A 26,870-nucleotide genomic window follows, 5' to 3' on the forward strand; every position below is an offset into this window, starting at 1 on the left:
ATCTATCATCTATCTATCTATCATCTATCTATCTATCTATCTATCTATCTATCTATCATCTATCTATCATCTATCATCTATCTATCATCTATCATCACCTATCTATCTATCTATCTATCTATCATCTATCATCTATCATCTCTCCCTATTATCTATCATCTATCCATCTTTTCCTTCCTTTTCTTCTGATGTTTCCACAACACCTTCCCTTTCTTTCTTCCATCTATCTAATCACATGAACATAACACAATATTTACTAAATATCTATGATCATGAGTTCAGCACCTTGGTCATGTGGTAGAGCATCTGAGGGACAAATATAAGAACTGTGCCATAATGGTATCTGACCTAGAGACATTTTGTCTCTTCGTATCCCTAGGAAGATGTCATAGGAGGGAAAATGGGATAGAGATTGAGTCAGTGAGCCATAAAATGTGCCTGTCTAAGCAGTTATGTCAGCTTCACCTCATTTGTCACTCATTCTGTTTTCCTCCTGTGTTTAGGTTTGACTCAAGCATTGGGCCCCTCCTGTTTTCAGATCAATACCTGCAATTCTCCACCCTCCTGCCAAGTACTAATGTATATGGTCTAGGGGAACATGTGCACCAGCAGTACCGGCATGACATGAATTGGAAGACCTGGCCCATATTTGCTAGAGACACAATCCCCAATGAGGTAAGCTTTCAGGGGCCTGTTTCCTCTGACTATCATAGCCTTAATCTTGAAAGTCATGTCTATCAGCATAATATTGTGTTAAGAGTGAGGCTCTAGAGTAAGACTGCTTGACTTTGAATTTTAGGTCCTCTACTTAGAGTTACATGGTTCTGGGCAAGTCACTGACCTCTCTGAGTCTTCATTTTCCTCATTTATACAGTGTGGCTAATGATAAGTGCTCATCTATACAATGCCTCATCTATACAGTGGGGCTAATGACTGGTGCCCAGGTGGCTCAATTGCTAAAGCATGAGACTTAGAATACAGGTAACATGCTTGTCTCATAGGGTGGTGGTAAGGATTAGATAAATTGATGTATGTAGCATATTTAAAGACCCTAGAAGTAAATAAAAGATGTTCAGTAAATTCCATTGTGGAAAATATTAATGTCTTCACTCTGATTATGGCCACCATATATTTAAAGGTGTTTATTATTATTATTTGTTCTTTTTATTGAATTTTTTGTGTGCTTCATACAGAACAGCTTAAACACTCTTAATCATCTTTATATCCCCATCCCCACTGGCACCCTCCCATAGTCCCCTCCCCCACCAGAGCCCATATACATGGTCATCCCTGTAAAGGCCCACTGGGGGGACTCTAGATAGGCTGACTAGACTTAGGGGACCACCATATTTTTAAGTTGACCTTTTAATACCTCCAACTTACCAGATTGTCAGCAAAAGTGGATAAAGTCTCAGACAAAGCAACATGTGAATCATTTTTATGACAAGAATGATTGGAGCGAACAAAGAACTGACAGTTTTACTGTTAATATTTTGTTTCATTTTGGTTTTATGTTTGTGGCTTTGACTGTTAAAATTTGAGGCAATTTATTTATTTATTTATTTTTGCTGGGTTTAGCAATATTTTACAGTTTAGAAGCTTTCCTGAGTAAACAGGACAGATGACTGGCTGAAAGGAGATAATAGGAATAATTTATCAAGCAATTCTATTTGTATGATATTTTTACTTAGCCAAAGAACTCATAAAAATTATTGGTGAAAGAAAGATTATTTCAGAGAAGCCAAGTTAATAGCTTCTGGTACAATTACTCATAGGTAGAAGAGACAGGCACCAATCCCTACTCTCTCCCACCCAACATATGCTCTTTGCTAACACAAATATCCACCAGAAAAGCAGAAAATGTGTTATCAGAGCAGTTTATGTAGAGAAGCTGGTGATAGTGTTCTAATTAAGAGCCTTAAGCCCTTTGTGTCTCAAGGAGTGGAGCCTGAGAACACTGTGTGGAGATGTGGGCTTTGGTCGCTCTGAGCTCCATATAGTTGCTGATTTACATTAAAACTCAATAGAGACTTTTCAGATGAGGTTAAGTCGGGATAAGGCAGGCCTCTTTTAGAAAAGACATTTTGTGGATAAAAGTTTCAGAATGCTCATCTTTTTATGTTTTGATGAAAATCAGGATCTCCACATACCTACTGGATTGATGGTCTTAGTTGGCTCATTATATGAGAAAACACCAGTTCACTTGGTTAACATCCACTAAATAGAGACCTCAGCTTTTACAATCCATTTGCATCCTCATTAGCCATGAGTTTCCTCAGAGGATTAATAGTGGTTTCCAAGCCAATTGAGTGATATAATGTTTAGACTAATTATAAAGTTTTGGTCTTTAACTGTCTTCCTATAGGATGGAACTAATTTGTATGGTGCTCAGACATTCTTCCTGTGCCTGGAAGATGACAGTGGGTTATCCTTTGGGGTATTTCTGATGAACAGCAATGCCATGGGTAAGGAACCAAAGGAATATTTAAAAGCAAACAAGCACAGAATCATTTATCAGTACCAGCTCTACAGTGTTATGGTTAAAGATGTGAATCCTTTAAGAATGTTTAAAGCATAGCTTTAGGATGTCTGCATTCTCTAGCTGTCGACTCATGGGAGCCATGTTCAGAGGATTCTTTTCTAGCTTCTCACTTCCAGAATCTGTTGGAATACTTGCTGTTAATGAGTTAAGATAACTCTCCCTGTAATCTCCTCTGAGACAATTTCTACCCATGGACAGTGCCCCTCCTTAACCCTACATTCAGTAGTCTCCACTGACAATCCTATTTAATCACCACAGGGAAAGAAGAGCAACAAATCAGCATCTCCCAGGTTGATGGTGGGCCTAGGGTATTGATCCTTACACTCCTAAGTGTGGATCATTGGATTAAATCAGTGTTGTGCACGGAGATGGTTCACACAATGTTTCATGTCCATGTAAGATGAGTGTAGACATTGAGGGTGAGCACTGTTTTAGAATCTAAAGGTCTGTAGGAGCCTGCCTTTCCCTCGTAATTCATTTTCATGTTCTTTTGTGTTCTCAATAAATGAAAGACAAAATAAACAAGGAAGATCTCATTCTTTACCACAGTTTTTGAGAAGCAATCTAAGTGATCTAAGAAAATTCTACAGTACTAGCAGTCTAAGTGCTAAAAGAACACAATATCTGTACAGTTTCAGGTAGTTAAAAGGAATCAGAAAATGAGACCAGTCAGACTTCACAGTAAAGCTACAAGGTCCTAGGTTCTCTGTGTGAATTATTCCTATGTCCAAAGAGTGCATTTCAGAAGGCTCTGAGGCCCTTTATCTCTCAGTGCAAACCAAGGCTTGTAGGTTATTTCTGAAAGTGGTGATTGTTGCTTAAAGGGACTTTGCATTTATGATATCACCTCTGACTCTTCCTTGATGATATTCACTGAGGTTAGTACTTCAGAGTGTCTAGCTTTTTGAGGTATAGACTAAGAACATGTTCAGAGAGGGATTTTTCTTCTACCTTCTTAAATTTAATTCTTGGAGGCTTTCAAACTAAATGGACAGAAAGAAAGATCAGCAAGCAAAAGACAAGTTTATTTGCACATGCAAAGTATACATACACAGGTGTGCTCAGGGCTGAGTACCTGAAGGAGATAGTTATACCTTGAGGCTTATACGCCATCTTAATAGTGAAAGGCAAAGGAAGATAGGCACTTAAGGTAAAACAAGTGACTGTTGGAAAGATACGTGGGTCCAGAGAACAGACAGGAGGTGTGAAAATCTTGTGACAATATCTGTTGGTGCTTTTTGTCTCAGAGGAGATTAGCGTCGCTCCTGTGGAGTAGATTTGTGATAGTTGATATTTTGGGAGGCTCTGATTTTAGGTAAAACAGGGGTACAGTATCAAATGTCTCCAGTGCCAAATCAGTGTTATGCTGCAGTGGCTTATTCTAAACTCTTTTTGTGGTCCTGGTACAGGGGCTGAGACACTCTAGTCTCCTGCTATTGAGGTGTCATTGAACGTACACGTTGACTCCCATGTGTATAAGAATTTGTTTCTTTATATATAAAATGTGGAGCATTAAAATTACTTTATTAATGTTTAACTGGTTAGTGATCTACTGGTATAAAGCTTTATAGTCATTACAATAAAATAAATTCTAATTTTTGTTTTCTTATTTTTTGATCTTTTAAGAGATTGCCCTCCAGCCCACCCCAGCAATCACATACAGAATTACTGGGGGTATTCTGGACTTCTATGTGTTCTTGGGAAACACACCTGAGCAAGTTGTTCAAGAATATCTAGAGGTAAACATATGACATCATGTTTATAACTAAGAAAATTCTATGTAGCAAATATTTAAGAGAAGTTAGCTTCATATGCAAGTGTGATTTTGGATTGCAAGTGTGATAAACTTGCAATCTCATAGTATAAACCTCATATATGTAGTGGATATTTGCTTTATTAAATTTTTATGTTATAAAAAGGTGAGAGAATATAAAGATGTTCCAAGTGTGCCCCACTCTTAAAAGGGGAGCAAGAAAAGTAGATTAACATTCCAGCATCAAAGAATCAATGCATTGGAAATTGAGTATATTTTTGTGTACCGAAACCAATGCGTAAAGATAGTTTTCTTTTAAAAAGTTTATTGTTGAGCTGTGAGATGGCTTAATTGGTAAAGTGCTTGCTATATAAGTATGAAGATCTGAGCTCAGGTCTCCAGCACTTAAGTAAAAAGCTGGGTGCAGCAGTGCACACTTTTAATATCACTCCTTGGGCCATGCTGGCCAATCAGCCTAGACTAGAAAGTGAGCACCAGGTTCAATGTGAGACCTGGTCTCAAAAAATAAGGTGGGGGCAGATTAAGGAAGACACTGGCATTAATCTTTGGCTTCTACATGTGCCCACAGACCCATGCACATGCACATACAAACACAAAGTTTTACAAATACACATACAATATTGTTAACCATTATTTTGTGTATGGATTTAAGCTCATTGGACGACCAGCCCTGCCTTCATACTGGTCACTTGGATTTCACCTCAGCCAATATGATTACGGAAGCCTGGAGAAGATGAAAGAAGTTGTGGACAGAAACCGTGCAGCACAGCTCCCTTATGTAAGTAAGGTTGCAAACAGGTCTCCAAACCACAAATCCATGGAGAATGAGGGGAACTGCTCTTACTTTCCCCCCGACTTTCTCCCTTTGAGTTCTCTTTTGTAATAAAATGATTTCAATGCAATTATAATACTGGAGATTTTGTCAGACCAATAATGTTTTTAAAGAAGCCTAGTTCCTTTCAGGAGGACATTGTACTTGGAGAGTTACAGCACTGGTGAGGTAGCAACCTGGGTTTTGTGCTATTGTAACAATATATTCTATTTAGTACATTTTCTTGTGCTAACTGTATTGGCTACATTATTTGAGTTCTCAAGTTAATTCTTTCTTTAGCTCAGGTTATAACTTTTTATTACTTCTATGTGTAGATTCTCACCTTGGTTCTTGGTTGGATTGCTTTGACTCAAAAATGTCATGGCAGAGTCTGAGTATAAATGTGATATTGTAAGGCTCCTCTCAGATCCTGGTATAAGTTTGATTCTTACTCTTTATGTCAGATAATGAGTGATACAGATCCTCTACCTTCCTATCCTGCCCCATTTAATATGTTTTGACAGCTATTTTGAGGGGAAATTGAAGAAGAGGAGTTAATGTTATATCCCAAAGTGTTAGACCAAAAATGTACACTACTGGATTCAGGCCCAAGTAATCTAAATTGTAGCATTTTTATTTTCACAGATAAGAAAATGCTGTTAAATTAAGAGAGTAATTTCACCAGGACCATGTATCTTGTTGCTGACAGAATTTATAATTAGATTTATAAAATCATATAACATGTTTTAGGTGCATTTGTTTTTGCATTAGTGTTTTGCTTAATGTTTAATAGACAGAGAACAACTTTTGCTTTTCTGTATGATGTGGCCATTTTATATCTGAAGGAGAGCTTCAGTGGATATTTTGGAACTGGGGGAAGAAAGCAAAAATATATCATGTGAAAGAACTGGTATTTTAAAAGCACAAGACTAAGAGAAGGCTGGAATGAGAATAGCGGTAGACATTTGAGTGGGTGAACCCAGTCTTCGCTTGGGCCACAGGCCTGGATGCTCTTCTCCTCCAGTCTTCAGGGACTTTATATTTCTGGGGGGTGAGGAGGAATAATGGGCAGAAATGGGAGAGGTAGAACAGAGTTAAGAGTAGTATGCCAAGCTGTCAGAGTAATGAGAGCGTCCATGGATCCGCTTAAGCCAGGTATGATGCTCAGTGATTTCTTTACTGATCTCAAAAATGTGGTTTTAACCCTAGTTAAGGTTATAAACTCTATTTAGCATTATATAAGCAAAGGCACTGGACTGCCAGTTCAGATCCCTGACATCATAGAAGCTCTCTGTTCTTTATGTCTCTCTTCTTACACAAAGGCAGACATTTGCTTCCTAAGTGAACTAGGAAATGGAAGAATTGGGTTTACTGGTATATAGTGGAGTAAATGTGGAAGGAAACTTTGAGGAATGGAAATGAACACAGTTCCCTGAGATGCATACAGGTGCCAAACTCTTAACGTTGAAGAGAGCAAGAGGACAGAGCACCGATGTAAAGAGACGTCCACGCTTTGGCGAATTTTGAATGTGCTCAGTATACTGGTGGCTGCAGTGGGAAATGAAGTTCAAGAAGATATGGAGAGGGAAAATCCAAAAATCCCCAGAACAATCCTTCTCTCTCCTCCTCCCCATTCTCCCGGACAGGGACACCTGGGTTTTAGGACAAGAGTAAATTTTGTTCTGCCGCCACTATTTTCATATAAGATCAGGAAAGAATAAAGTGTAGTAGAAGTAACAAAACAGTTGTTGGACTAGTGAAAGAAGGAAATGGATGAGACAGTCCCTTCTTCCCTGTGTCTTGTGGGTAGGATGAGTTTTAATAGCCTCAGTAATTTGTTACATATTATGCAGTTAATCTGATTGCAGGGGAGGGTCTGGGCCTTTTGGGAAATGATGAGATCATTTGCTTATTAAATTGCTCTGGAAAAAAGATACACTTGGATACCAGGAACTGATAGTGTCGTGTTTAGACTCCAGCACAGAGTTGGCTTTTATCTTGAACAGTAATCGTGATAAATTGCTGATTTGCTTTAACGAAGAATTGCCTAGATCCTGAAATGTGGACTCCTGCATTCTTGCAGGATGTTCAGCATGGTGATATCGATTACATGGACCAGAGGAAGGACTTCACGTATGACCCAGTGAATTTTAAAGGCTTCCCTGAGTTTGCTAAGGATTTACACAATAATGGACAGAAACTTGTCATCATCTTGGTATGTGATACCTTCTTTTTTCTCCCATACCAGGTGTTTGCTCATCCTCATCTTCCTCATGTCCCCCTCCTCCTACTGAGCCCTCAGTGTAATAACACTTTATGCTTTGAATGGTATAATTTGAATGTGCATATTTTATTAGGGACTTTATTAAGGTTGAGCCTCTAGTTTAAAGCAATTCATTGTTTTCCCCTTTCTTAGGATCCAGCCATTTCCAGTGCCTCTTCCTCAAGCAATCCTTATGGCCCATATGACAGGGGTTCAACAATGAAAATATGGGTGAATGCTTCCGATGGCATAAACCCACTTATTGGACAGGTAAGTTAATGAGGAAGCTGTGGTCTTGGCTATTGCTCTCTCTCTCTCTCTCTCTCTCTCTCTCTCTCTCTCTCTCTGTGTGTGAATGCATGTATGAGGTTGTCTGGCAGATGTTCAAATGCCTTGGACATGGTAAGGATAAATTTTCTTTCCCTTTTCATGCCCAGTTGCCTACCATTTGCCGTAGCTCTTACATGCCGTTCACAGCCATGTCCCATGAATTGACAACTTGCTAAGTGTCCCCTTCCTCACCTTGTCACCTCTGCAGTGACTGTGGCCTTTCTTTTCCCATTGCTTCACAGATGCTGCTTACTGCTTGGGAAATGACACTAGTCACTTCTGGCTCAGGAAAGCCAAGGGAAGTGGGCCATGACTCTCTTAACTCAATTTCTCTTTATTATTTAATACATTTAACCATTTCTTTCTCAAATTTTTACTAGATCTTGTTTTTCATGAAAGTATTATCTTCTGTTTTATCTGTAATACTTGATAATCTTTTCAGAATACAGTGTCTGAGGGAAATAGGATAAAGAAGAAATAAAGAATATGAAGTGATGTTACAATCTACAGATGATAATAGATCATTTGAAGTTTGTTCAGAATACACCTCCATTTTTGATTTCTAGACTTGATATTAGACGAGGTGACAGGGAAGGGTGAACCAGAGTTGAAGAAGAGCAAACTACGCCTTTATCTTTAACTTTATTCATTTACGTTAACCAAAATTTTTTAAATTAAAATTTTTTCTCAAGTGACTCTTCATTTCTCCTGACAGTTATTCTCTGTGCTCTGAGTAATTTGCTTTATATTGAAAATCTGCCCCTGCCTCCATGATCGCATTAGGAATTCCTGTGTAAAGGGTTTTGGTTAATTACACATTCACTTAATTTTTTTTCAGTGTTTCCTTTTTTTTTCCTCCTGTAGGTCTGGCCTGGAATAACTGTATTTCCGGATTACACCAATCCCAGCTGTGTTGTTTGGTGGGCAAAAGAAATTGAGCTTTTCCATAAAACGCTGGAGTTTGATGGAATCTGGATTGTGAGTTTTAACACTTTGATTCTTAGAGCTATTCAGGCAGCGTGATTTCTTTTGCTATGGCTTTGAGCCTTGGAATATAAAGAGGAGAAGACACGTGTTCTTAAGAGTTTATGTTTTTCTATTAGAGTAATATCCTCACACACATATCTTAGAATCAGAACCAGCGTGTTAGTTTGAGATTTTTTCATTTAGACACATTAGATTAATCAGAGCCAAAGTTCCCAGGCACAAAGTGCCCTCTGGCTGTGGTAAGGAGAAATGCCTCGTGAAATGTGAAATGAAAACAAACGACCCACAGCTGATATTCAGCAAAATTTAGTTCTATACTTGAAATGTCTTCTATTTATAAGAGAACTGTAGAAAATTTAAACACGACAGTCAGCTCAAAAGATGAAGAAATTGTGAAATGGATCACAACCAAAGGCATCCATCAGGGTTCTGCTTTACATCTTTCTAGACCTTCAGTGTTCACAGCTCTGGCACATGGACATTCTAACACTACTGTCTATGCATACATTTATACTTATATACTTATATGTATGTATATTCATAGTTATAGTTGGACCCATAGATACTATACGTTGAACTATATGACATCAAATCAATTAAATTTTTGCTTAATATATTTAGGAATTGCTTACTTTTAGTGTTTATAGATCTGCATCATTTTGAAGCTATTCTAAAGTCTATCTCTATGAAAATTTCAGTGAGTAGACAGGAGAATCTATTTCATTCTGTATCTATGATGATACTCTTTATAAAAGAAATATCTAGAGTAATTTCTCTGATTCCTAAAGGAAAATAAAAAGGATACCACCCTTTAAAACACGGTGGGAGATTACTTTGCCTAACAGTTTTTTTTTTTTTTGCTGTTTGTCTCATAGGATATGAATGAAGTCGCCAACTTTGTTGATGGTTCAGTTTCAGGATGTGCAAAAAACAACTTAAATTATCCCCCATTCACTCCAAGTAAGTCATTCATGCCTGATTGAATTGGCAAGCTATATGTGATATTTTACAAAATATGAGTAACACAAAAAGAAAACTAAGGAAGAAACTCAGAATACTCTCTGTGGTGTTCTGACAGGCATGAATTCTAAATGGGTGACCTAGTCCTTCTGCCCTAGCTCATACTGCTCTAGGGGAAGGTCCAGAGCACATGCAGTTCAGAATCCAGATGCTAGTGTTTAGTCTATGCCACTCTCAAGTGTGCACCTTACTGGCCAGAGCTTGCTAGAGAAAGACCAGATGAATAGTCTTGGTCTTCAGGATAATAATGTATCTGTGGCTGTCCACTTCCTGAAGGACAGATGTGAGCCATAGAATGACATGAAGTCCATTATCATGGTCTGGGAGGCCAATGAATGCATTGCTCTGGAGCTTTGATTGAATTTTGAACAACACTGTCTGGGCATAGCCTTGGACTCATAGTATTAATTTTAGTTTGAAGAAAACTACAGGCCCAAGAACAAATTGTCTCTTGAGCAAGCAGAGAACAAAGGAACAAAGCTTCCAGAATTATAACTTGATGATTTCAGTCTGGTGAGAAACTAAGAAATTGGGGCAGAACCAAATGGTGAAGAGGTTTGATGGGAGGCTAAACAGTTTGTACTTCATTCTTTCAGTAACAGAAGCTATTTATATATTAGTTAGTGGGCAGTAGGATAGTCAAACAGTTTTAGAAGCATTTATCTGGCATTGACATGTAGCATGAACTTGAAAAATAGACCAGAAGTAAATAAGTCATAAGAAACTCGTAATAGGGGCTGGAGAGATGGCTCAATGGTTAAGAACACTGGTTGTTTTTGCAGAAGACCCAGTACCAAGTACCCACATGGCAGCTAACAACTGTCTGTAACTCCAGTCCAGGGGATCTGACAGTCTCTTCTGACCTCCGTAGGCATTGCACAACACGGGTACACTTACCTACATGCAGGCAACACATGCATACACATAAAATAAAAATAATAAACAATAAAAAAAGAAATTTGTAATAAATAGACTACACAGGCAACTTGTGTGTGAACCAGAGTGGTGTGGTAGAACAGAGAATGTATGAATGGAAACAGGGCTAGAAACCATTCTTTATAATACGTGATCAGGGGAAAAAGAGAGACAGAAACTAACCTACACTTTCGTCTATATTTCTCATCTTGAGTCACTTAACTTGGTTTAAAAAAACTCAGATTGAATATATAGTCGAATTGGATTCTCTTGCCTCCAAATGCTTACCTCTGAGGGATTGGGAGAGTGTGGGGATGTGCAACACAATGCATTTTTTTGTATCGGAGAGACTACCTCAAACGTACCATCCTCTGATAGTAAGAACACAGTATGTTTGCTTCCAGAATGGCCACAGTAACTACCTGCCCAGTGCCACCATCTTTGCAGGTTGTATGATAGTTATGGAGTAAGAAGTTTGCACTTAAGGCTTTCTCTAACTGCTCCTTTTTTTGTTTCAGAGATCTTGGATGGGCACTTATTCTCTAAGACTCTCTGCATGGATGCAGTTCAGCACTGGGGCAAGCAGTATGATGTCCACAACCTGTATGGCTACTCCATGGCCATTGCTACAGAAGAGTGAGTCCATTATGGCTACTAACATAATGTGATCAAATTATGGGTCTGGTAGAGATTGGGTGACTCATATGTAGTGTTTGTTAAAAATCTAAATAAAGATAAACATGGGGGGCATTGCTGGAAAGGCAGCTCAGCAGTTAAGAACATGTACTGTACTGTACATGTACTTCCAGAGGACTGAAGTTCTGTTCCCAACACCCACATTCGATGGTTCACAACTGCCTGTAACTTCATATCTAGGGGATCCTCTTCTGGTCCCTCAGGGGCCTGCACTCATATGCACTTACACAGAGTCACATACCCATATACAAAATTAAAAATAACATAAATCTTAAAACAATATGGTTATTGCTAGTGAGTGTATGAAGTACTGCTTGGCACATGGAGAAGAAATCTGATAAGTATTTGTAGAATATATAAAATGAAATAACAAATGAGTAAATAATTGAATAGAAAATGGTAAAAAAATAGATGTTATGAAACTCAGGATCAAATAGCTAAAATACTACAAAAAATTAGGCTCCTTTCCCTATACAGTTTCTTTTCCTGTGGATTATAATGAATGGAAGACCACAAAGGATTAAGGAAGTTGTAGATGTTCACGGGCCTTAGGGTTTTGGATTTTGCTTAGCAAGCTTCTACCATTGCCTGTTTACCTTCATGTGAATTAAATTCCAAAATGAGGAAAACGTGTTGAGAATTTTTTCTACTCACTGTAACAGTGACAAAAAGAAACAAGAGTAAAAGAGACATTTCATTGATTAACAAAGAAATACAAATCATTTCAGTCATTTTAAAAGAAATTGAAAAATTCTGCAATCAAATTTTTCACTGCTGGAGATTGAAGTCAGTACCTCTATGTGCTAGGCAAGTGCTCTAACCATTGACATTCATCCCCAGTCTGTCCTGCACAAGTTTTAATTCTATATACTCATGCAGATCTTTAACCTTAAGTTATGTTCAATTTGCACTTATAGTTACAAAATATACACACTCATATATGATTTTAAAGTGCCTTTTCAAAGAGTATTATCAAAATGATTTTACTTACAAGTTGAACTTTCTAATCTAATGTTGAAAGTCCACTTTTGTGTATTTCCGAAGTTTTATGATAAAAAGACTAATGTATATACATTTATGCTGAATTAGATTTCACCTTTGTTCTAGAAAAATCATATACCTCTAATCATTAACATTTTCAAGGCTGTTTTGAAATGATTGTACATTATGAGGTTAATATCTATAAAACACCTTAACACAAAACACACCTAACAAAGCATGAATGTACTTTGTGATGCAGACTCAGCCTAACAGCACTTCTAACTCTTTCGGAAGAAAATGAGATGAGACTAGGTATTTGTTTTGGACATCCTTGATATTGTTCCTGTTTTCCCTGCTCTGAGACCAGCTGAAATCACACACCGAACCTCTAATTTCTGTCCCTTTCCAGAGCTGTGAAGACAGTGTTCCCTGATAAGAGAAGCTTCATCCTAACTCGGTCTACCTTTGCGGGCTCTGGCAAGTTTGCAGCCCATTGGTTAGGAGATAATACTGCCACCTGGAAAGACCTTCAGTGGTCCATCCCTGGCATGCTTGAATTCAACCTCTTTGGAATCCCCATGGTGAGTCCCTGCCCCAAGATCTCTGATGAATTTCAATCCCCAGAAATTTCCTCTGACAAATCTTCAAACCATAAAGCCTGCCATGGCCTCAGGATTTAACATCTGTGAACATGTTCCCCATCAGAATCATTGTGGCTCTGATGCACGACTCCTTTCCTGCCCTGCCGAAAATAGAAAGTGCAGCCTTGATAGTGCCTGGAATATTCTTATTCTTAAAGTTTAACAAACATACAAATGCACAGATCCTCCAGTCTAAAGCTGATAGATGTCATACACAGAATACACCTGAGCATCTGGTACACAGATGAAGAGACAGATTTACAGGACTGGAGGAGCTTTGGCATTGTTTAGTCAAATTCAACACATACATTTATTGAGCTCCTTCTGTGTTCAAGGTGTTAAGTATATATCGTGGGAATGATGAAAAAGCATAAATACAGTAGTAGAACACATTTTCCCCGAAAGAGCTTATGATTCCATAAAAGGAGACATAAAAATATAATAAACAAATAATTACAGAAAACTAGGGTAAAAGCACACAAGCTAATATATTAAACATTATGATAAAAATTGAGAAAGATATTAACTCTGATAAGGTTATAAGTGGCACAGTCATAGGAGGAAGTCAAAGGATACTTCGTAGAAAAGGTGATGCTTGAGTTGAACCTCAGAATGTGGCTAATGAAGGGAGAAGCTCATTTTAAGACTAAGAAATTAACACAAGAAAAGGTTAGCTAGCTGATGTGTCTATGAGATTAGTAGTGCTGGAGTGGGAAGATAGCTGAAAGGGTTGGTTGCAACCAGGTTTTAAAAAGTTGACAAGATGGATGGCAAGGAGACCCTGGAGATGAAATGAGTGACATGTTCAGAATTAGGCTTCTGAAAAGTGTGTGGTAAAATTATATTATCAGTATTACTAGTTACTGTTCACGGAAAGTGATTGTACTCACTTTAATAAAATAGATCAAGGCTGGCAAGATACGATCGATCTAGCAGTAGTAAGGACTTGAGCTAGCTGCTGATTCTGACCACACTGAGTCTCAGTAAAGGGTCTTCGCGCAGTTCAGTTAAGAAGTCCCTGATACTGACCATGGTGGAAGAGGGGGCAGAAAGATTGTAGGGGCCAGGGCTGGTTTATGAACACAGGGAAGCAGAAACTTTCAGGCCACTGGAAGTTTGCACATGTGAACTTTTGGCAATGGTGGCATTGAGCACAGGACCCATGTCAACTCAATTAGACCAGGGCCCAGAGAGGAGAAGGGAAATGGTGGTGGGCCAGCCCTAGACTGAGAACTATTGGTGATTGATTGCTACTGGATGAGGAAAAGTATGCCTTATATATGCTCTCTAGATGGGCTGACTAGACTCTAGTGGACGAATTTACACTGAATGACATCTGGGTACAAATGCTTGACTGGATAGGGCTTAACATGTATGGCGGAATACATGAAGTCTGGTGGGGGGATGGGAGGCATGGATGGGGAGGGGATCCAAATTTGATAAAGAACTGTTGAATGAAATTACAAAAGCTCGATAAAAAATTTTAAAAAGAAGTCCCTGGTAGAAAGCAATGGAGGACGATGGAAATGAGGTACACATGTGTCTGTGTGTCCTAGGTGGGGGCAGATATATGTGGCTTTACCTTGGACACATCTGAAGAGCTCTGCAGGCGGTGGATGCAGCTGGGGGCATTTTATCCATTTTCCAGAAATCACAACGGCCAAGGTTACAAGGTAAGGCTGCTGGGAAATATAAACAAAGTACATTTGGTATTCATTAGGGTTGATCTATCTGCATCCTCACCAAGAAAGCTGCTAAGTCAGCCTTATACCGTAAACTCATAGATGCCAATTTGTACCCTATTTGCCCTTAACTAGGACCTGCTGATCATAAAATGCCCGGGTGCCATTCAAGATTGAAACTGACTTTTAATCCCAGCTACTTGGGAGGTAGAGGCAGGAGGATCATGTCTTCAAGGCTAACTGGTTGCATAGCAACCTTCTCTCAAAAACTCATAATTGGGGAAGTTCATGTAGACACCTTGTCCAGAAAACTTCAAGGACTCATATGGGAGCAGCAGGCGTGCACCTAACCATTAGAAGGTAGCTGGAGGAAAGGTCTGTGGAGCAGATTAAATGTCATAAAACTGATAGTGTTTCATCCTAAAATTTAAAATTAAATTTCAGAAAACTAAAAATGAAATGGGTGACTCTGAAGAGGCTTATAAAACTTCTCCTTTATCTACATTGCTCATTTTATAAGAATGCAAATGGGGAGCATTTCAATATTACTTGAAAAGCACTCTCTCAACAGGGAAATTCTGTAGTGTGAATGAGGCTGGGTGAGCTCTAAGTTGCAATGACTGCTTTCTGGGCATCATGGTCCCACATGTCAGATGTACTGCCCAGAAGCAGTATGCAGCCTAGGTCCCAGTTCACGAGCAGGGAAACCCTTAGTTGTGCTGAGTGGGGTCTGGGATTCTCTGGGTACGCACAGCTTTCCTGCAGCCAACCCACAATTGTAAATTCTTTCCTTCTAGGACCAGGACCCTGCCTCCTTTGGAGCTGATTCCTTGCTGTTGAATTCCTCCAGGCACTACCTTAACATCCGTTATACACTGCTGCCTTACCTCTACACTCTCTTATACCACTCCCACAGCCGTGGGGACACGGTAGCCAGGCCCCTTCTGCATGAGTAAGTTCTCCCAACTCAGAAATTCTAGTAATGCAAACAGGGTGATGATGACTATGTCTGAATATCAGAGTGAAAATTAAAACCGTCCAAGCAGCACGCGCGTGCGCATGTGTGTGTGTGTGTGTGTGTGTACGTGTGTGTGTAATGGAGTACCCAGTTGGTATTTATAAGGCTATTGCTGTCAAGATACTATTGTAGAAGTGAATTTAAGTGTTACAGCCTTCTCCGTTTTAGGGAGAGGATCAGACTAGAAGTCAAGGCAGTAGGGAATTTTCTTGGTTTTGCCACCAATTAACTGATAATTCATTTAAGTTCTTGTGTGTGTGTGTGTGTGTGTGTGTGTGATGTGTGCATGTGTGTCTGTGTGTATGTACACATGAGTGCTGGTGCCTCCAGACACCAGATGTCTCTCCCTCCCCTTATGCTGGAGATCAATCCCAGTACCTTGCATATGTTGTGTAAGAGCTTGGCCACTTACTCACCCCTCTCTCTTCACTTTGAATTTGAAAGATCTGATAACTGGACTCTGATGGCCTCTTCTGTAATGCACTATGGAACTTCGTTGTAAGCAAACAAGAATCTCCCAAAGTATCTCTAGAATTCCATAATTCTTTTTTTAAAAAAATATTTTATTATTTGTATTTTATGTGTATGAGTGTATTGTTTGCATGTGCGTAAGTGCACCTGTGTCATGCAATGCCCATGGAGGTCAGAAGAGGGCATTGCATTCCCTGGAACTAGAGTTTCAGACAGTTGTTAGCTGCTATGTGGGTACTGGAAATTGAACTCGGATCCTCTGCAAGAACAGCCAGTGCTCTTAACCACTGAGCCATCTCTCCAGCCCCAAATTTTTATTTGCCAGCCAATTTGAATCTCTGATTTGAGTCTACAAGTAATTGCACAAAAGCCTTTTCTTATCAAATTACAGTTAATTTTCTTGTGTGCAATAGATGAGGCCCTTAGGCATATATAAGAACTCTTACATATTCATTTTGGGGTACGTTTTTTGATCTGGAATTACTTGTTAAAAATCAATCACATACCCTAAAGTGGAAAAAAATTAAAAATTTATATTATCTGGTATTTTTGTTATCAGACTCAGTTCTTTATTTTTTGGCGTGTTTGGGGAAGGGGATGAGACTGCGAATTAAACCCACAGCCTTTCACATGGTGCTTTACCACTGAGCTGTGTATACAATTCTTTTAAAGCATTTTTATTTTGTGACAGGATCTGATAAATTCCTTAGTCTGGCCTGGAACGTTCTCTGCAGCCCAGGCAGGACTTGAACTTGTGATCTTTCTGATTCCCAAATACATGGGGTTATAGGCATTGTGTCACAGACTCATCCTTCCAACTTTCTTGATACTCAGCTGAAGTTATAAAATTTATAGGTTGTTTTACTTATTTTTAAAAGAGAGATGCAGCAAATAAAATTACAGCCTGGGACCTGCCTAGTGTAGATCCAGGAATAGGGACATTTGTCCAATCTGAGGGAAGAATAGGAGGCTGGGGATGGAGGGAAGTGGGGTAGAGTTGGTATCATACAATGATTGTGGGTGTTTTCTCAGGTAGCCGGCATGCTTTGGACACATTGTAGGGAGAGCTTCCAGGAGCATTGGTCCGCCTCTCAGTGACCTATCTCTTTGCTTCTAGGTTCTACAAGGACAGCAACACTTGGGATATACACCGACAGTTTCTATGGGGGCCAGGCCTCCTCATCACTCCTGTTCTGGATGAGGCAAGTGTTTCTCACAGAAACAGACTGGCAGCCTCTGCTTCTGTTCCTGTAACCCCTCCCCAGACCTTCTCTCTTCTCTATTACATACCTTCTTCTGATATCTGTGGGTAAGGCAGCCTTGAGGGGAGTGTCCTGTGGTGTTGGGGAGTAGAACATCTGGTGCGTGTTTTCTTCTCTAGAAGTTACTTCTAGACAAAGTTCTCAACCAGTGTAAAAGCACTTGCTGTTGCTGTGGATTTGGGAGTGAGCCTGTGGTTCATCAAGTTGTCAAACAGTTATTGCTCTCATATGTGGAGCCAGAATGGAGCAGGGGCTAGCATTCATTCTAAAGCCAGACTCACCAGAGTGAGATGATCTTCTTGGTTAGGCAGGACTGTGTGATCCAGAAAAGTTACTGGGCAGGCTTTTCATCTTCAGAGGTAGGAATAATAGTAGTATCTAACTTGTGGGCTGTAGAGAGGATTAAATGGGATAATCCACACAAAGCTGGAATTGTTCCTACAATATATATTTCAGCATAATTTTTATTATTCATAATTATGGTCACTGCCATTTGTGATACCCCCCTGGAGTTCCTGGTAAAAGACAGAAGATAGGCATGGTTCAACAATAGAGGAAACCAAAACTACGTCTACCTCCTCTGATCATGTTTCCTATTGTAAGAAATCTGTTTCATCCCCTCTGAGGCTGTCATGAAGACAATGTTTTGTTTGAATTTTAGGGTGCAGAGAAAGTGACGGCATATGTGCCTGATGCTGTCTGGTATGATTATGAGACCGTAAGTACCTGGAACTTTCCTTAAACTTGAGATGACACCTGCCTTACTAGAGATGGGATCCCTCTCTGGAGACAGAAGCACCCATCCCTGCACTAGGGACTGTTTCTATTACTATTTTCTGTAATTTCCAGCAGAGCCTGCATAGTGTGAACCTGTCCCTTAACATGCTTTAATGTACTTTCTTCAGCAATAAGTTAGACTCAGAGGGTTTCTCATGATCAAATATTGAAAGGGCTCATGGGCAACTTGAGCTTGACTGAAAATCAGATTACTTGTTCAGAAGTATCAGTTCATATGAGAAATATCAAATAAGCTCAATATGGCAAAAGTGTTTTTACAAACCCTTAAGTGACCTAAAGTTCTACCTTTTGTTTGATTGTCTGGGAAGACAGTAATTCAGCTAAGTGAAAAAGAGAACTCTGTAGAGAACTCACCAGGTGGGTGGTTGATGGAGGTCCACATACTGTGAGGCCAACGTGTTTGATTTATCTGCCTGTGCCAGGGGGGCCAATTGACATGGAGGAAGCAAAGCGCTGAGATGGTACTTCCTGGAGACAAAATTGGACTTCACCTTCGAGGAGGCTACATCTTCCCCACACAACAGCCAGGCATAACCACAACAGTCAGGTATTGCTTGGAATGTCTTCTAAGGGGTGCAGGGCTGGCAAACGGGGGCATTTCTGGGAACATCTGTTGATCGGAGGATGCTCTACACAGAGTATGGGGAGGAAAGATGCTAGTGTGTGGTGTGTCTCCCCTGGGATTGTCTTTGGCCTTCCCTGAAGACATTTTAATCTAGAGGAGTACTCTGATTGTTTTTGGGAAGATCTTAACCTCGGCTTTCCCTTCCTGAACCTCTCTGGATGTGTCAAAACACACTGGCAGCTAGGATGGGCAGTCTTCCTGGTTTCCTCAGGCCTGTTCAGTTTTAGCAGGGAAAGCCTCATGTGTTGAGAAGACTCCATTATGGGCAAGCCTGGTCAGTTGGCCATCTGCCCACCTTCACCTGGTAGTCTCTCTGTGGTTCTCTGTTCCTGGCTCACACATCTTCATTTCTTGATTTGGATCCACTGACAATCTTCCTTGCACTGCACTGAGCTATCATCTCCTTCATGCGATTCAAACCCTAACCTCCCACCAACATCACTGATTCTCCCTTCATACTTAATTGACTTTAGTAATAGATTCCATGTGTACTGAAGAGTTATACATTTATATCATGTATCCCTGAAAGTATTAACTTATTTGAATAGACTGAGAGGTCTTAAGATGCTAAAACCCTGTATTTTCTGTTGAACCCCATTTTCTATCGACTTTTAATGAAAATCCACCTAGAAACAAAGAAAATCGAATTGTTTTCTTCTGTTTAATGTCAGATTGTTTTCATACTGTTACCAAACTTGTCTTTAAATGAAAACCTTGACTTGTTACACCCCTGCTTGAAGTCTGAACCCATGAGGAGAGTGTTCGAGAACAGCAGTCTGGTTTCAGATTGACTTTAACGGCAGTTCTCCTGGAGAATCTTAATAAACATAACCCAGCCATGTTCAGAACATGCTATTAGAGTCCCCAAATGTAGCCATCTATTTTACAATGTTTGGACTTCTCACTTATTACCCTTGGCAAAGGGATATGCATATTTAAAAAGCACTTTGCCACTGAACTATATCCCCATATCTCTGCTCCATTCTCAAAGGTCCAAGTTAAATTCAGGTGTAATTTCCAATGTTTCCAGAAGGATGAGTGCTACTGCTTCCAAATTCCTTGTGACATATATGTTTTTCTCTCAAGGCAAAAAGATAATCAAATAAGGAAAGTGATGTTTTTGCTTTCTGAGTAAAAAATGTCTTAGGAGGGAAAACATAGTTGTTGATGCTTCTCCTAGGGGTATGATCTCTAAAAAGACCTTGGCACAATACTATTGTGTAAGCTTTCTTCCTCTTCTAACAATGTGTGCTAAGTAACAGTTTCAACCACAGTTGGTTTTTTTAAAAAAAATATTTCATTTATTATTTTTATTTTATGTGTATGAGTGTGCTGCATGTATGTAAGTGCACCCATGTTGTGAAATGCCCACAGAGGTCAGAAGAGGGTGCCGGATCCCCTGGAACTGCAATTAGGATGGTTGTTAGCCACCATGTGGGTGCTGGAAATGAAACCCAGGTCCTCTGCAAGAGAGGTGTTCTTAATCACTAGGCCATCTCTCCAGCCCCATCAGCCAGTTTTTATTATAGCTATTGCCACAATATTGATTCCCAGGGCTTACATTCTTATCTCCTTCTTGTGCTTATTACTAAGCTTTTGGGCTATCTCCATCCCCTGTGAATTGCTGGTACTAGAGAGAAAAGGGCCTGCCAATTTTGTCTTTGTATTCAAAGGAAAGCAAAGCATTTGCTGATGTCAACTTTTCCCATTTGAAATTTGATGAGACTATTTGGCAAAATTCTTTAGGCCCTAAGGATTTGTGTCTTGTGTCAATCTCGTCTCTCACAGCCGGAAGAACCCTCTTGGCCTTATCATTGCCCTGGATGAGAACAAAGAAGCAAAAGGCGAGCTGTTCTGGGATGATGGAGAAACAAAGGGTGAGTGCTGGGAAGAGGACATCACCACTGCAAACCCGGGTCTTTGAGTCCCTTCAGCCCTGCTGGTTGAAGGTGAAATCTCACCAGACGCGTTAACAACGTCACCTGACAGAAAACTTTTGTGTCTGGTTGTGCTCCACTTGGCAAATGATATCTATCTAATAGGCCCTCATTTTATTGTTAATAGACATCTGGAATCTGGTTGAAGGTGAAATCTCACCAGACGCGTTAACAACGTCATCTGACAGAAAACTTTTGTGTCTGGTTGTGCTCCACTTGGCGAATGATATCTATCTAATAGGCCCTCATTTTATTGTTAATAGACATCTGGAAGACACATTTTCATGACTGCTTCTGTAATTCACCTGTGCTGTAAATATCTTCCCCCAAATCCTTATGAACAAAGGCTGATGATGTGAAAGTGTATCCTTGTCAGTGAGGAAAAGTGCATGCTTTCCTAGTTACCTGCATCCAGCAGTGCTTTGGCACAGTTTTGTGGTCTCTAGTGTAGTAACAACTCTATGACTCTAGCTTAGGAAGGAGATTTCCGTGAGACATCAGCCTTGGAAGCGCTTGGAAAGGATCTTTGCCAGGTTACAGTACTAAAGAGAAGACCAGCAGGTATATGACCTTGCAGACTCTGTTCACAGTGTTGACATTTTCAAGATGTAGCTATTGAAGATGTATTATTTTAAAATAATTGAGAATAAAGATTAAACAAATGCAGGTTGAAAAATGCATGCATATAGGTATTGTATAATCATTACCATAATGGATTTAATTAATGCATTGCCAGTAATGACAGCATCAGCTCTCCAGAATTTGCTCTTATAATTGTTTTTACTCTGAGCACTTTTTCCACATTACCCCTTCTACCCAGCCCCTGGAGAATACTGTTTTCTTCTCTGTTTATATGAATTCATTTTTTACATCCTGTATAAAGCTGAGACAGTACATTTTTTCTATTTTCTCCTCTCACTTTTTTCTCACAGTATAATATGGTGCATGTTCATCTCTGTTCTTACAATGCAGGGCTTCTTTTATGACTAAGAGTCCTTCATTCTGAGCATTCACTATGATTCTTTTATTCATCTGCTGATAGATATGCCCATTGTTTCCACATCTTGACAGTTGTGAAAAAGAATTCCCAGCAGATATAAATAGAAAACCCCTAGGAAAAAAATCTAGTGAAGAGATTCTTTGACATTGTTCCTGGCATTGTGATTTTGGATATGACATCAAAAGCATAGGCAACAGATGTGCAAAACAAATTCTTATACACTGTGGGAGGAAATGGACATCTGTATAGGCATTATGGAAAACAGCATCGATAGTTCATGTATGGAAAATAGAGCTACCATATAACTCAGCAGGCGCATTCCTGGGCATGTACAGTCCAAAAGAAATGAAAATGGTAAACCACAAAGACACCGGCCCTCTCATGTTCACTGCAGCATTATTCAGAATAGCAAAGATTCAGAACAGTCAAGGTGTCTGAGCGGTGAATGAACAAAGACATTGTGATACACAGATATAAAGGCATTATGATACATAGATATAATAAAGCATTTTCAGACATGCAAAGAAAGAAAAGTCAGTTTTAAGGAGAAGAAAGTAGAACTTGTTCATCTGTGGTAACCATTCCAGTCTGACATCTCTTTCTTCTTTCAGATACCGTGGCCAAAAACACGTACCTTTTATGTGAATTTTCTGCCACCCAAGTGAGTATCATAAATCCTGTGAATCTTATGTGGGCTTTTGTCTGACAATTATACACATATGCTATTGTATGTATACAATTATATTTATATTTTAATGGGCAGTATTGACCATGAATGAATACATTTCCATTTATGATTTAACTCCCAATAATTTCATTAGCCATATTTTCCAAAAGAGGCAATTTTATTAATAAAGCAAGTTAGCTGGTATTTTAAAATACAATTCTCTAAAATGTCTGTCTATGTCTTCCACTCCCCCCAACTGGCATTTTGAAAATAATTTTGCACTCCATGTACACATATTAGTAGAGAAAGCTCAGAGACATTCGGAGCAGCCGAGGGTCTGGTCTAGGTTGGGGCATTTGAGGGTCTAAGGAATCTTCGTATTACAAGTATTCCTTTGTGAATAATTATGCTTGTTGTGTTTCAGAACCGATTGGACGTGACTATTTCAAAATCAAACTACAAGGATCCCAATGAGTTAGCATTTCAGGAAATTAAAATCCTTGGGACACAGGCAATTCGTGATGTTACAGTGAAACAGAATAATGTCCTCAGTCAAATGTCTCCTCAAATCACATATGATCCTAACATGAAGGTAAGAATTAGTTTTGTTGCAGAGACTTTTCAGAAGCATTCGTGGTCTCATGGTGTTCCTTCTCACGAAGGGGACGTGGGTTCTGAAGAACCAGAGCAGCTTTGAGACTCGCTGGGGATGTCTTACTATTGAGGAGGAAGGCGGAAATGAGGAGGCAGCCAGAGCCACCATGCCTCCAGCCTTTCCATCCTTGCTCTCTGCACTGTCTTCTGTGCTTGATCTTCTCTGTCTGATGTGGGGACAGGATCAGAGGAAAAGGCCTCTGAAAGTGATGGCTGGTACTCAAAGGTGAAGGTAGAGAGGAGTCCTAGGAATAAAATGTTCAAAGAGCTTTTATTTAGTGAATTTTTGCCCTTCTTTTATTAAACTTATTGAGACATAGCACATATTCTTCTCTAACATATACATTCTCAACAAGCCTCTGATGAGAAAGAAGTTGATGGGGCTGCCCAGTGGCTGCTAACTGGGATAGCTGTTGGCAATGGCATTGTCTTCAGTCCTATCTCATGTTCAAAGCCCAAAAGAATAGTTGAGTCCCGCTTCCTAGAAGAGGCAGGGATGGAACTAGACCTGAAAGATGGGTTTTCAGGTGGGGCTCACCAGCCGCACGTGAAGCCCAAAATGGAAAACAAATTGGAGAGGTTTTTTTCCCCTCCAATTAAAAGTTCAAAGTCGAAAACTTGTTGGCATTGGTTCAGCAGCTGCAGGCTGTCAGGACTGAGGTCTTTACCTTTTCACGATGAGAAGTGGCTACTCAGTTCCAGTCACAATGGCCCTATTTCAGGAGACGGGTAAAATGAAAAACAAGATAATGAAAATAGAGAGAAGAAACAGGAAGGCAGAAGTAAAGCTGAGGGGCAGGCCATTCGCTCAAGAAAGAAGCAGGTGGCCAACAAGTGAACTTGTATTTCCTTTCCTGGTCACAGTTATACTGCCTTGATTAAAGCTTCAGTTACTGAGAGCTCTGGTATTTGAACCTGAAGTACTGGGGAAGATGAGCACATTCTGCACAAGGAAGATGAATAGCGTAGTCCTCAATGGCCCCATTTTCCTAGAAGGCGTCCGTCTGGGTAAAGATTTAAGAAGAGGCCAGTTCAAGGTCTCAGTATAGTTTCACATTATCAGTCTGTGATTCCATACCTGGCATGGGGGCATTCACTTTTGAAAGGAAATCATTTTAGACAGGAGGAAACTTGTTAGATTTGGGAGGATCCTAGGTGCCCGAATGAGACAGCCATATTTGATTCAATTATCAAAGGGCCTAACAATGGTCCTTGAATCAAGGCCTTGTTGGAGAGGATGGGGGATGGGGACTGCTAGGGCAGGGAAAGACAGGATGCTTAAGACTGGGAAAGGAGGACCTTTCTCAAAAGGTGACAGTGTTGCTCCAGATCAATGAATTAACTATGCAAGTGCTGTTTAAGAAGCATCAAATACAAGAAAAATGGAAAAAAAACTTTAGGCGTTTGAATTAATGAGTGGGATTCAAAACAGACTTTCAGTTTGAGTACCTGGACTTGGGAAATGATGAGGATGAAATGTTGGAAGTAGAAGGATATGACATTTCCTACCTCCAGCTTTCACTGGATAAATCTGAGACCAAAAGCATTGAGAAATTGTATCTAAGATTCCAGCGAAGATGGGAATTAGAATCCAGGTCACTCTTATTCTCTTCTCTGGGCTCCATACTAAAGGGGAACATTACTCTGGGAGGTGATGAACAAGAATAGCTTAACAGGAAAGAGTAGGAGAGAGCCTTTCTGAGAAAATCGATAGGGATCAAGTGTTAGAAGGAAGGAATGAAAGAGGGTGATCCTAGCAGTTCTAACTTGGTCTGTTTCTGCACTGTAATGGAGAGGATTTTGATTGAGTAGTGGTGCCATCTCTGTTGCCCCCCCACGTACTGTCTCCATGTAAACTGCAGTAATATGTTCCTATCATTGTTGAAAGCCTGTTCATTTCTATTTAAGTTTCATAAATGGAGTTCAGATCTTGCAAGATCTTTGTCTTGAGGATAATTCTCCTGTAATGTTTCTATCCCTTCAGGTTGCCATCATTACAAATATCCATCTTGTTCTGGGAGAAGCATACGTGATGGAGTGGGAGGAGCATGACATAAGAGATGAGGAAAAAATAGACTGCTATCCAGATGAGCATGGTGCCTCTAAGGAAACGTGCACTGCCCGTGGCTGCGTCTGGGAGGTAAGCATGTTGAATCCTCTCAATGTCATCTACAACTTCATGAGCACGCTATCACTCCCTATGTGCCTAGTAGAATTCACAGAAAGAAAAGACTTCCAAGTGAGTCTGATCCAGATGAGATGTGAGGAGTCGGGAGGATGGAAGTGGGTTGTTTTAAATAAGTATGTGTTGGGTTGCTCCCTCTCCTCGTGGGTCATTGGCCACCGCTACAAGAGGACAAAGGGAGCAGAAGCGACGAGCGGGGTCAGGATGGCCAATGAGCACTGACGGAAGAAAGCCCTTCCGGGGAGGCAGGTTCAGTGATGCAAACAGCTCCAGACTCAGTGAGACAGCTCTAGAGTCAGTGAAACAGCTCCGTTTATTCAGTGGTGCTTAGGGAAAATATAGAGTGGAGGCAGTAGCCAATGCCTCAGCTGATAGGTGCTCATAGTATGCTTTATTTACATGTGGCAGTGGGCTCCTATCATCCCACTACCAGGCAATGCCTGATTATCATATAGAAAAAACCTGGGGGTAGTTTTTACTCCAGGTAACTATGCCAAATGTCATGTTCCAAATAAGGTCAGGCATCCAGACTTGGCGGCACTTTCCAGGTAAGTCAGGAAGAGAGCAGGAGGCCCCCTGCTGAGAAGGGGAGTCGTTCCATATGGCACCTAGCCTTAGAGCTATCCAGACATGGAGGACTACAACCCTAGCAGCAGGGTTCCCCACCAAGTATGTTTTCTGGAGAGTGGAGATTTGGACGTCTGCTACTTTCAAATGATGCAGGCCTGAATGATGGATGGAGTGGTGGCCTTCTCTCCATATTGGTGCCTTTTCTAGCTCTTTCAGTAGGTGACTGAAGAGCTCCTGCTGATCTGCGATACTAACTTTACTTTGCAGGAATCCAGCTCTTCCGGGGTCCCCTTTTGCTATTTTGTCAGTGATCTGTACTCAGTCAGCAATATACAGGATCAATCCCATGGGGTCACAGCTGACATCTCCTTAAAAGCATCTCCATATAGCCACGCGTTCCCGTCCACACCAGTCAACCACCTCCGACTGCAAGTGACCTACCACACGGATGAAATGCTGCAGTTTAAGGTAAACACAGATCGTGTAGTCAGGTGTGGACTGGGGCCTTTTAGGTTGCATTTCTTTGCTAGTCTAGACTACAGAACCGCCCCCCGAAAATGGAGTATTTAACTTTTTTGCAGTGAAATAAACTGGATTTTATCATAATATTGAGAACAAGGAGATCCTTGGGAGAACAGTAACATCTGTCCTAGTTTGCATTTTACAAAGATCAGTACTTCGTCTCTGAGACAATGGTTGAGACAAGAATTAGAGGATCAAGGAGGCCACTCAGAAAGTTGGACAGTGTATGGGGCTTGGACTAGGGACAAGAGGGAAGACAGAGAGTAGTGGAGGTTTTTGAGACAGAGAAGGTGGGGTGACAGGACCTGGCCTTAGTTCACGAGTAGGAGAAGATAGAGAGAAGCTCCTGAGGAGTGAGTCCATGTTTCTAGCTTACATGTGCATGTGTACAGTGGTGACAGTATCTGACATGAGGAAACAGATCCAGGTTTGTTTTTGGACAAATAAAACCAGGAGTTCAGTAGGGGTCTCAGAATTGTAGGTTTCTGAAAAAACCACCATCAGGCAGTGATTTTGATT

At 40.3% G+C, this 26,870-nt stretch overlaps 1 protein-coding gene across 1 annotated transcript in view; it reads left to right on the forward strand.

Annotated features, from left to right (window-relative positions):
- The window catches only part of LOC103726140 (maltase-glucoamylase, intestinal), a gene marked incomplete at its 3' end in the record, with an annotated part of 46,277 nt that extends 19,980 nt beyond the window's left edge, over nucleotides 1–26,297 (forward strand). The window contains exons 6-25 of the mRNA XM_008823556.1: nucleotides 504–675; nucleotides 2,366–2,465; nucleotides 4,169–4,281; nucleotides 4,969–5,094; nucleotides 7,211–7,342; nucleotides 7,544–7,660; nucleotides 8,585–8,698; nucleotides 9,583–9,667; nucleotides 11,161–11,278; nucleotides 12,729–12,900; nucleotides 14,517–14,633; nucleotides 15,440–15,594; nucleotides 17,249–17,333; nucleotides 18,055–18,111; nucleotides 18,614–18,738; nucleotides 20,605–20,693; nucleotides 22,365–22,414; nucleotides 22,845–23,012; nucleotides 25,059–25,214; nucleotides 26,097–26,297. Coding sequence (XP_008821778.1) covers nucleotides 504–675; nucleotides 2,366–2,465; nucleotides 4,169–4,281; nucleotides 4,969–5,094; nucleotides 7,211–7,342; nucleotides 7,544–7,660; nucleotides 8,585–8,698; nucleotides 9,583–9,667; nucleotides 11,161–11,278; nucleotides 12,729–12,900; nucleotides 14,517–14,633; nucleotides 15,440–15,594; nucleotides 17,249–17,333; nucleotides 18,055–18,111; nucleotides 18,614–18,738; nucleotides 20,605–20,693; nucleotides 22,365–22,414; nucleotides 22,845–23,012; nucleotides 25,059–25,214; nucleotides 26,097–26,297 — 2,452 coding nt within the window. The remainder of the gene's footprint in view (nucleotides 1–503; nucleotides 676–2,365; nucleotides 2,466–4,168; nucleotides 4,282–4,968; nucleotides 5,095–7,210; nucleotides 7,343–7,543; nucleotides 7,661–8,584; nucleotides 8,699–9,582; nucleotides 9,668–11,160; nucleotides 11,279–12,728; nucleotides 12,901–14,516; nucleotides 14,634–15,439; nucleotides 15,595–17,248; nucleotides 17,334–18,054; nucleotides 18,112–18,613; nucleotides 18,739–20,604; nucleotides 20,694–22,364; nucleotides 22,415–22,844; nucleotides 23,013–25,058; nucleotides 25,215–26,096) is intronic.
- Nucleotides 26,298–26,870: the final 573 nt, after the last annotated feature.

This window comes from Nannospalax galili, unplaced genomic scaffold (assembly GCF_000622305.1).
Source record: "Nannospalax galili isolate Female #2095 unplaced genomic scaffold, S.galili_v1.0 scaffold307, whole genome shotgun sequence".
Classification (NCBI taxonomy): domain Eukaryota; kingdom Metazoa; phylum Chordata; class Mammalia; order Rodentia; family Spalacidae; genus Nannospalax; species Nannospalax galili.